General features: G+C 35.3%; 1 protein-coding gene across 1 annotated transcript; it reads left to right on the forward strand.

The window, feature by feature from the left end:
* Positions 1-5,943: 5,943 nt before the first annotated feature.
* Positions 5,944-6,939, forward strand: LOTGIDRAFT_133071 (hypothetical protein; the record flags this gene model as incomplete). Its single annotated transcript, XM_009067394.1, has 3 exons — positions 5,944-6,054; positions 6,487-6,552; positions 6,799-6,939. Coding segments are annotated over 3 exons (318 nt in total), but the record flags the coding sequence as incomplete, so codon positions are not given.
* Between the last annotated feature and the right edge of the window lie 5,478 nt (positions 6,940-12,417).

A 12,417-nucleotide genomic window follows, 5' to 3' on the forward strand; every position in this document is an offset into this window, starting at 1 on the left:
GGGGATCTGTCAGGATGAAGGGGGATGAAGACGTTTGGTTGTCGTCCAGATCTGTCAGATGGGGTGGGATGAAGACGTTTGATTCTCTTCCAGAACTGTCAGATGGGATGGGAGGTGAAGACGTTTGGTTGTCTTCCAGATCTGTCAGATGGGATGGGATGAAGAGGTTTGATTCTCTTCCAGGTCTGTCAGATGGGATGGGGGATGAAGACGTTTGATTGTCTTCAAGATCTGTCAGATGGGTAGGATGAAGACGTATGGTTCTCTTCCTTATCTGTCAGATGGGATGGGGGATGAAGACGTTTGGTTGTCGTCCAGATCTGTCAGATGGGATGGGATGAAGACGTTTGATTCTCTTCCAGATCTGTCAGATGGGATGGGGGGTGAAGACGTTTGGTTGTCTTCCAGATCTGTCAGATGGGATGGGATGAAGAGGTTTGATTCTCTTCCAGATCTGTCAGATGGATAGGATGAAGACGTATGGTTCTCTTCCTTATCTGTCAGATAGGATGGGGGATGAAGACGTTTGGTTGTCGTCCAGATCTGTCAGATGGGATGGGATGAATACGTTTGGCTCTGTGTCTTTAAGTTCCCAACCTCTCAAATCCGTGTGTCCAGAATGATCCGCGTTTGAAAGTTAAATTGAAGACTATTTACATAGTTATTCAAGACCCAAATCAACCCGCCCGTATCTTATACATACGTGGTAAATAGTCACTGCTGAATTCGATTACGCATAAGAAAACATTTCAGTACACAAAAGAATAATTGTATTCGTCAATTCAACAGGTTTATACCAGTTTTGACGTTTCTGTTTTGTTGTTTGTTATTGTGAGTCAACCATTTTACAGGTAAGTCCAACTTATTTACATAGCAACGTTTTTGATACGTTATACAAATTGCTTCAAAATCAAAATACTTATCATGATATCAAAATCAAATACACTGTGAATATCTGTAATGAAAATATTTAGTCAAGAGAATAAGTATAGTAACGATTGAACGATAGACCTGCTTCCCAGATCCAGATTAAGAAGATTAAACCTAAGATCTCTAATTTTGATCCCCCAAAAGAATTGGCTTAGTTTTCAGTATCGTTTATTTTTACAAATTAATGACAACGTCAGTAACTGAGACCATAGGGACGTTATGTGAAATAGACAAAGCGACTTTACAAGATCATAATAATACGTAATGGCGATATCACTACATTATATAGTTAAACACAGATATTTTTGTATAACAAAAATAAACACAACCAGTGCATTATATGTATAAGGGTAATAAGGGTTAGGTCACAAATAGACGAGGTGTGGTGTACGGTGAGGAATGATCGATACAAGCGAAAATAAGTGAAAACACAAGATACTGGTCCGGACACGATACAGACATGATTCGTTTCTTCTATTTCCATTGTAACGATAATCAGGCATCGTCTATTCGCACCTTATACCACTACTGGGTTTTATTTTACACAACGTTTCAACAATTTACATTATCATCATCAGTTTATATGGTATACTACTCCTGGGTTTTATTGTACACAACGTTTCAACAATTTACATCGTCGAAATCAGTTTATATGGTATACTACTCCTGGGTTTTATTGTACACAACGTTTCAACAATTTACATCGTCGAAATCAGTTTATATGGTATACTACTCCTGGGTTTTATTGTACACAACGTTTCAACAATTTACATCGTCGAAATCAGTTTATATGGTATACTACTCCTGGGTTTTTGTAATTTGATTTTGCTTTTTATTATTTATTTTTTCGATTGAATTAGGCTATATGAAAACTTTGAAGGGCCGTATATCATGACCTTGATCTGATTTGAGTTGAATATGATTTGAGTTTGGGACTTTGTAAGCTTGATAGTAAAATATGCGTAAGAATTTGCGTATTTTTCAGAGAAAGAGATGGAATCGATTGTTATTGAAGGGGCACCAAGTAATGGTGCAGGACATAAGCCTAAATGTATGAAGATTAATCTAGAAAAACTTGTTGTATTTAAAAGACACACGAAATGGGTAAGATGTTTTCAGTTCAAAAATTATACTCTGATAATTAGACCTACAGTAGCCAGTGTCTTTATCGAGTAGCAAGAGGTCTTTATCGAGTAGCCAATGTCTTTATCGAGTAGCAGGAGGTCTTTATCGAGTAGCAAGAGGTCTTTATCGAGTAGCCAGTGTCTTTATCGAGTAGCCAGTGTCTTTATCGAGTAGCCGGTGTTCTTTATCAAGTAGCCGGTGTCTTTATCGAGTAGCCAGTGTCTTATCGAGTAGTCGATGTCTTTATCGAGTAGCCAATGTCTTTATCGAGTAGCAGGAGGTCTTTATCGAGTAGCAAGAGGTCTTTATCGAGTAGCCAGTGTCTTTATCGAGTAGCCAGTGTCTTTATCGAGTAGCCGGTGGTCTTTATCAAGTAGCCGGTGTCTTTATCGAGTAGCCAGTGTCTTATCGAGTAGTTGATGTCTTTGTCGAGTAGCCGGTGTCTTATCGAGTAGTCGATGTCTTTATCGAGTAGCCGGTGTCTTATCGAGTAGTCGGTGTCTTATCGAGTAGTCGATGTCTTTATCGAGTAGACGGAGTATACTTTGACCCTAAAAATTAATTCTGAAAAATGTAATGTATATAGCTGACATTTTTCAGTTCGTGGGAAAAGTTGGAGAAATAAAGAAGTTTACTCAAAATGGAGATGCTATAGTAGTTTTTGATGGATGGCAAAATAAATTTTCTTCTGATGTTTTATCAAAGGTATAATGTAGTGTTGATTTTATACTTGGGTTTACTAGCTAGATATTGCTTAGAGTCAAATATTTTAAGCAAAAGACAGTTATTAGACACAGTATATGAAAACAATTTTATGGATAACAATTACTTTAATAAATAACATGCGACGTTTTGACGATGATACTTTATCAAGCAAGTATCATCGTCGAAACGTCGATTATTAAAGTAATTGATATCCATAAAATTCTGGTCATATATTCATACCTCAATTACTAAATGCCACTTAAGGAAGTTATTAGCCACAGTACTTTAGGCACACTTTTTTTTAAGCAAGCGTTAATATGGGAGCAGATCATAGAGATCATAGGCACAGCGTTATATAGGCACGGTGATTAAGGCACATCTTCAATCAAGCACATATTCACTTAGGCACTTACCCACATGGCTCGGAAATTATTGCCTAAATACGCCACTGTTAACAACAGTCTGTCAGTCTAAGCTCAAGACACTTCCTCTCCCACGTATTATTTTAGGTATTTATGTTTGTTAACATACAGAACGCAAGCTAACTAATAATATTTACAAATTATATTTGTGGAGAACTCTCGTATTGATAGAAAAGAGGAAGACATCTTTTCGTTTACATGTTTATTCCGCCATCACTAACCGAATTCTCTTACCCATTCTATTCATTCGCACACACTCTCAGTAATATGCATTAAGCATGTCCAAATAAGGTTTGTCACAATATTCACTATAGATGTCTATGGTTAAACAAGGAGATATTGTTAGAATTATTGATGGTGAAAAAAATGTCAAGAAACTCCAGGACGGTCATGGTGGATATATCAAAACTATGAAACACGTGAGTCTATTTTGTTGTTGTTGAATATTTTCAATTTTTATTGCATTAGAATTGCGTCTGAACTTATTACCATAAATAACATACTAAATTTGCAATCCAAGATTTTCTGATTTTATTTCGATTATTACCGTAGATTACGTTCTACATTATATAGCTTGAACTGATCCAACTATTACTGTGCATATTTTAATTTGTTTCATTTACATTCTGTTGGTTAATTCACTTATTCTAGATTTCATGTCGTTCTAGTATTTGGGGAAAGTCGGTCGAGTCATAAAGGTTGATTCGGATGGTGACCTTCATGTTAGATTTGGACGCAGGTGGTTCATGTACAATCGGATATGTTGCTTGCCCGCTCCTGGCGAGGAAGTTTATGAAGGAAGCGCCGAAGATGAAGAGAATGTAACACTCAAAAAAATTGTCGCTTTAATATATAGTAAAGCTAGTCCTAGATTATATCCACATCAGGGAATATTGTTTGAAACGGTTCACGTAGAGTCCGTATACGGAAACGTTTCCAACTATGAACCTTGACTGCCAATTTTCATTTATGTTGTATGAAATATAGATCCTGGGAGTACGTAAACCAATCTCGGAAGCTGACAGATCTGTGTTAAACAGGCATATATTATTTTTTGATCACATTCGAAATGGAATGTTGTACAGAATGTTGTTTGTTTTAGATTCTAATAATGCCCTTATGATGATGATGATGGTAAGCGAATGGACTCAGGCGACATCGGTGTCTTCTCCAGCCCTGTTTGTTGCAATATTTAAAGGGGATATCAATCTGGTTTGTAGCTTGCTGAATGATGGTCCAGAATTAGTAAGTAGAGACCAATGATCCCGCGGTTTACAAGCTGGCTTTCAAAAAGAGAAAATACCCCCGAAGAGATAAATACCCAATTGGAATAATATTTAAATATTGTCCTCAATGCATAGTTGTAGACATTTTAAACAATTTCACCCACAAATATATTATACCACTTGCCTTGATTTTGGTTTCAGGTGAACACAGTATATCAAGGTATGGCCCCACTTTCTGTAGCTTGTTATCAAGGACATCGTGAAATTGTATTAGAACTGCTGAACAGAGGAGCTGATTTCGATGAAGGTGATAAGGCTGGAAACACACCACTGATGGCCGCTATAGCCGGGTGAGTAAACATTGTCATCATCATCGACAACATCAACAACAATTAAAAAGAAAACACGAGGAACTATCACGAGTTCCTGTGAACCAATAAAACAAATTGGAAAATAAAAATTTCTGGTAGCATCGTCATCGTCGTTATCTTTGTCGTCATCTTTGTCGTCATCGTTTTCATCATCTTCATCGTCGTCATCATCATCGTCATCGACGTTGTCAGCAGCATCAATCACCCCAAATATCATTATCAACATCATCATCATCATCATCATCAACGTCATCGTCAGCAGCATCACCAATCACCTCAAACATCTTGTATGCGTTTAATCATCATCAGCAGCAACTGTTTGATGGCAACTGTTTGATTGCAACTGGTATCGGAAAACTATAGAACACACTGGTCACTCTGTGGACAAAACAATGTTTGAGTTATAGCTTTCTTTTGCAGCAAAAAGCCAGAAATTGGAAAGTTGTTGATTGAAAGAGGTGCTGATGTTAATATTGTTGGTGATCATGGCAGAACTGCTCTACACTCTGCAGCTCGTTCTAATTATAGTAGATTGGTGGAGATAATAATAAAAAAGGGGTGTGATGTCAATTTACAGGTATCTCTTTCAAACCAGTACCTAAATCAATCCAGTCGTCCACTCAATCAAACACCCCATCATTTTCTTCATCAAAGCGACATCAAAAGTCAAATTGTTCAAAAGCTAGATCAGTTTCAAATTTCTTTTCATGCTCTTTTGTATTTTGTAGGATCCTGGTGGGGACACTGCTCTCCATTATGCTATAGAAGCAGGACGTAAAGACTCGGTAGCTGTTCTATGTGGAGCCCCCAATATCAACCCTGGACTAGTCAATAAAGATTGTTTCAACGCCTTACAGTTAGCAGCTTCAACAGGCCAAGCATCGTAAGTTTTTTTTAAGGGCATTTTGATTGGTTGAGTGAGAGACCCTGATTATTGAGGTCACCAGAAACACAATATGAAACACAATGAATAAATTCAAACTACAAATGCATGATGAAGATCTTAAAAATGTGAAATTTTTTACTTTAGTCACTGAAGACTGTATCATCATTTCTGCCAGCTGCCAGTGGGCGTATGTTACCTTGCCTGGCAAGCTATCTTTGTTGGATTTTTTTAATTTTGTTTTTTTTTTTTTTCTGTTTTAAAGTGTTGTGGATGAAATATTAAATCGACATAAATCGCTAGTAAACGTTACGGACCGGGATGGATATATACCATTACATATTGCAGCATACAACAATAATACAGACTGCGCTAAACTTCTGATTGAAAAGGTTTGTATTAAAGTATGTGATTAAATCTTACTTCAGGTTTTGTAAAACAGGACTAGTGACCCTTAATCGAGTCGTCTAGATTTTTTTTTAGAGAAACTAAATCTCGACTGTTTTAAAAACATTTAAATAAAACTATACATGTGGACGTTATCACAATCAAAGTTTCGAAGCAATAAACATGTTCAAGACGTCATATTATTCGTATTATTCATTTTACATAGTGAAAGAATGGCCAGTGCACCCCACCTCCTCCCCCCCTAGAAATCGAAGGCATTGTTGTATTTTATAGCTGTTTCAGAAATTCGACTAATTAAATCGAAGAATAGATTCAAAATAGTTGTAAAGTACGTTCGTGTGTGTTATTTCTATGTAAGAACCTTACGTAATGTGGTACCATGCTGCGGTATTATAATCATTTTTTATCATTTACAGACGCCGATGTTAATATCGTTGACAAACAGAAATGTTGTCCTCTACACGCCTGTTGTTTTGGAGCATGTCTTCATGACAACACTGATCAAGAGGTAAGTGTTCATTAACTTTTACCTGTGAACAATGTTGAATTGATGATTCACCAATATATATTTTTTTTAAATTTATTGTGTTCTGAACGAGTCTGTAACGTTTCGACCTGAGACACCAGGAGTAATTAGCAACAGGATAATGTGAAATAAGAATGCTATTTCATGTTGAATGTTTCAGTTGGAAGCTCTGATGGGTATATCACTAATCTCTGGTATAGAGGACAGAAGTATAGTAGCAAGATGCTTGATAAAAAATGGCGCCAGGACAGATTTGAAAAATATGTACGGAGATACGCCTTTAGAGTGTTGTATAGATGAAAACATGAAACAGAGTTTATCAGAGTTTATAATACAAAAGTAAGGCAAAGATAAATATTTCTCGATTGGAGACAATACCAAAACTTAAATAAAAACAAAACCTTGTATAACTGCCTACAAACGCCAAAAAATACCAACAATTGATTTACAAAGCAGGTTAATTGGAAAGACGTTTTGTTTTTGGGTTCTAGGGTTTTAGGCGTGTAAAACATACTAATCTAATAAAACATTTTAAAAATTGTCTTTATTTTAAACGCAGACTCTCCAAAAGTGATGTCGAGTTGACAAACCTAGATACCAAGTACATTTTACTAGCTATGTAAACCCTCTTTTAAAGATGGGTTTCCTTATTTTTGTGTCACATTTAGCAAACTATTTGATTAATTGGTGTTTCCAATGAATTATCATGTATTCTTAATCGTATCAGTATGTTCTTATTGCATATCAATTTTTAACTAATCATAAATTCCCATGTATCTACAGTCTGGATTAACAAAAAAAGACTTTTTGACCTTTCTTGATCGGTCACTCATTGGAATTCTGCTTATAATTCTCTTCTAATTTAGCTAATTATGAATTAATTATGGACATGTGAGACAAACTGGTATTTTTCCATCTCATTAGATCACCTCTATTTTCTATTCACATAAATATTAGCATTTCATTTTTATAAATGAAAATAAGGGAACCCAAATCATTTTTTCAGACAAGGTGAATGGTCAACGGCCTCTTTCGACAGTGGAGCAAAGCATTCTCTTGCTGATTTGGTAGGGTTACCATGTAGACGATGTATGACGAGTCCAGCCACTATCACCCTTAAACCGTGTGGTCACAAGTGTGTTTGTCAAGATTGTGTACTCCAGGGTAATAGATGCCCTGTTTGTAAGTTTTCTTTAACAATAATACTATTATGTATCACATAACTGTCAATATTTTCTTTCAATTCCTTGCACTTATTCTACATAGGGTCTTCATTTTGACGTCAGCCATTTTACATCTTTCTACAAAATGTTCTTGAGCGTAAAAAAGAATCATGTGATTACTAAATTGAAAGTTTGATTAAAATTATGTTATTTGGTATATGTCGATTACCTTCAATTCTTACTAAGCCATCAACTTTGTTTACATGGTATTTGAATACATGACTTAATTTGCATTATTATCAACCTGCGCTATGAGTTCATATCATTATTATTAACCTGTGCTATGAGTTCATATCATTATTATTAACCTGTGCTATGAGTTCATATCATATATTATTAACCTGTGCTATGAGTTCATATCATTATTATTAACCTGTGCTATGAGTTCATATCATTATTATTAACCTGTGCTATGAGTTCATATCATTATTATTAACCTGTGCTACGAGTTCATATCATTATTATTAACCTGTGCTACGAGTTCATATCATTATTATTAACCTGTGCTACGAGTTCATATCATTATTTGAACCTGTGCTATGAGTTCATATCATTATTATTAACCTGTGCTACGAGTTCATATCATTATTATTAACCTGTGCTATGAGTTCATATCATTATTATTAACCTGTGCTACGAGTTCATATCATTATTATTAACCTATACTATGAGTTATATATCATTATTATTAACCTATGCTATGAGTTCATATCATTATTATTAACCTGTGCTACGAGTTCATATCATTATTATTAACCTGTGCTATGAGTTCATATCATTATTATTAACCTGTGCTACGAGTTCATATCATTATTATTAACCTGTGCTATGAGTTCATATCATTATTATTAACCTATGCTACGAGTTCATATCATTATTATTAACCTGTGCTACGAGTTCATATCATTATTATTAACCTGTGCTACGAGTTCATATCATTATTATTAACCTGTGCTACGAGTTCATATCATTTTTTATTAACCTGTCTTATGTATCAGAGCACAGAACTATTGTGTGATAAATGGATGGTTTTATATCTCCAAAATGTACAGACATTTCATTTAGAAATTGGACTAAGCAATACGTAACTTCCAGGACGTTGACGTTATAAACAGTCTTACAGATAATCATAATGGTGACATTATTTTAATTTTGTTTATCTTTATTCCAGGTGGTACAAGAGAAAATGCTGAATGTTGTGTCCAGTAATAGATCTACTACTACTGGAATTAATAATTTGCTGGTGACAATACCAGTCGAATAGTCCAAACGTTTGTTACCTATAACCCATCCATCTCAACGAGATCTACAGTATTCTTTAAACGTGACTACAGAATACATAGCCCCCCCCCCCCCCCCACCCCTAAAATAATGTCAATTGTTATTTTTGAATACACTAATTCACTTTACTGAGTCAAGGGGAGTCTTTGTTATAAGACAAATAATACTGAGCATTAAATGCGTCGGGAAATGTCAAGAAATCTCATTTCCGGGCGTCTAATTCTCAAAATTTCTAAGCGACATATCCTAGACCCTATAAAAATAATCTTGGAACTTAAATTCGTGGGAGATGTCAGGAATTTGAGTCCCCCTCCCCCACCACCCCCAGAAGTAATTGACTGCCTACGGACCTGGGGCTTGTTTCTCGAAACAGTCTTTAAGCAGTCTTTACCTAAGGATTGTCTTCTTAACCTGTCGCTAACCTGTCCTAAAATTAAGGAATCCTTTGAGAAACAAGCCCCAGGTTATCAAAATATATATGTATGTTGTGCAGCTTTGAATGGTGTTACGCCAGGCAGGTTATACTTACACTTCTAGACACCTGATAACACTATTCATTATGAAATACTTACCCATTTATGATTGATATACTTGCTCATGTGAAAAGTCCATTGACTGCTACCAATAATTCGTCAATATGTTGTTACGGATTACGGGTTTTGTTTGCGATTCGGATCGTTAGTACTTGGTTTATTTATGCAATGGTTGTTACTCATTATTATTAAATGTGTTTCCTTGATGTATATATAGATGTTATTAAATCATATAAATTGAATTGCATGGGTTATAAGTTCTAAATAGACAATGGGCCACGTCCGTCGGTCCGTCGGTCCGTCCACAATTGCTCGTATACACACCAGAAGGTTCACCTTTTGACGGATTTTGACGAAACCCGGTGACATTTTGTATCGACAAAAAGTCTGTAAACAATAAGTCATGACAGACTTTCTCTGATTGGTTGTATTCGCCGGCATACAATCCAATCAAATCATTGCATTCCGTGATACAAGAAAGATAGATATTGCAGGCAAGGTATAAGACGGGGTTAGTAATAGTTTGATATATTACATGAAATTAAGTAGGTTATATTCGACTTATCACATGTTAGATGCTCCAGGATCGGGTATCATTTCTTTCAATTTGTATATCTACCAAGATTTTCTAACATATATTTCTATGTTTTTCTTGGTAGCGTATGTATGTCGATGCGTGTGAAATATACTCAGAACTGATGTATCAATACATGTTTATGTTAAAGGGCAGGTTCGCCATTTTTTAAGTTTGATTTGGGTAAATAGTCTTCACAAGTACTAGAAATGTACGAAAATCGCATAATTTCTTCACAAATATCTGTATATCATACTAGAAATATCTACTTCTAAATTTAACTGCAAACAGTACTGTTTCGGCCTTCTGGGCTTCATCAGTGCGGTGCTGATACTGGAGTTGAAGTTTGGCTATATAGCCGTCTCAGATTTTCAGATTTTGCAAGCTAGTGAGCTACGCATACACGCTAGAGACAATGTTACACTCCAAATAGAGTGCTCAACAAGGTATGAGCCAAGGAGCATATCTAACTGCAAACTTCTAAATTTATTTATGTTTTTCCTGAAAAGGTGACTCGTCATTTTAATTTTTAACTGATAATTATGGATACACAAGTATTTGAAGGCTCAAGTGTTCAATTCTAGGAAAGTAAGCCTCACTGTCTTCCTTTTCGATGGTCCATAATCAACACATCACCGGAATCTCTTTACTTTGAAAAAATGCAAAAATAATAAAATAATGCAGATCAAAAAGTATTTTGTACATGATTAAGTATTGTTGCACTCATTCTGAATGTTGTATATTACATAGACCCATTTGACAGTCATTTTGAAACAATCCAAATTAAAAGGACAGATTCTTTTCCAGGGGTTGATTTAAGTCTTGCATATAAGTAAGTGATCTTCGGAAGTACTAGAACTAAACGAAAATCGCACAATTCCTTCAAATTCCACTTAATATATTTATTTCGTTCACAAACTTATCTTCTCTCTAGAATTGGGGTATCCGAAAGTTGGATGTCATGTTGGTATAGTCTCTGACACTCAGTCATTAAAATCTCGGGAATTACGCTCGCTTTACAAAACTTTTCAAACAAGAATAACTATGGATAAACATGGCTAAGAAAACTGAAATATCGGCGGCAAGCTGTGAATACTATAACAGATTGGCTAGGCTGTACAATTCCCGTTTCTGAGATTAAGGTACGATTGATCCCAGAAAAAGTCGAATCTGTCTCTTCAAGAACATTCTTTGGTAAAGACGGGAGAACTTTCGTTGAAACGTCGCAAGATATTTTATTAAAGTAATTGTTATCCATATAATTGTGTCAGGTTATTTGCTATTAGGAAGTCATAATATTGCTTGCATATGTGCCAATTTTTTTAACAATTATACTTTAGAGTTTTTTTTAGCTAAGCTAATCAGTAATAGTGTTCATAGCTCATAGTCAAAATTTGAGACTTCAAATCCATGTGTGTCCAGATTTATGCCCATTTGAAAATTCAAAGATGAGTCGTCATTTCTTGAGACACTGCCATATATAGAAAAGACATCAATAGAAATAGAAAGTGAAATTCATAGTTTGATGTATTTTTAAATGAATTATGCAATTTTTGTACATTTCTAGTATTTCTGAAGACTATATTCGTACATTCAAGGCCCAAACAACTCCCCACATGGGGAACCTGTCCGTATATACGTGGTGAATATCCACTGCCGAATTATACTTGAGCCCACAAAGCCGAATTAAACTTCGAACTTGCATACTGAAATATTTTAGTACACAAAAGAATAAATGAACAAAAGAATTTTATTCGTCATTTCTTCAACAAGTTTATACCAGCTTCGACATTTCTGTTTTGTTGGTGGTGCTTACAAGTCAACGAACCATTACAGGTAAGTTACTTTAGTTAAAGCAAACTTTATTAGATCCTTCCAACACATTTATATAGCAACGTTTTTGATACGTTAGACACTTTGCTTCAAAATCAAAATACTTATCAAATGATATCGAATTCAAATACATTGCCGATAGGGCTGCAACGATTCACCTATGAACCCCGATGGTTTCTTTCTTATCGATGCATTGTGTTGGATAAAAGTATCGTGATGTATGCACGATTAATTCTTAGCTCCCTTTAATAACAAACGACACAGAATCCTTGTGTGTTTAAGAAATTGTGTCATGTTTTCATTTTCCAAGTATGATTTTCACATCAAAATCTATTTCTGATTTTGAAATTTGCGATTTTTTTTATTTCGGGTTGATA

Source organism: Lottia gigantea (assembly GCF_000327385.1).
Source record: "Lottia gigantea unplaced genomic scaffold LOTGIsca_82, whole genome shotgun sequence".
NCBI classification, from domain to species: domain Eukaryota; kingdom Metazoa; phylum Mollusca; class Gastropoda; family Lottiidae; genus Lottia; species Lottia gigantea.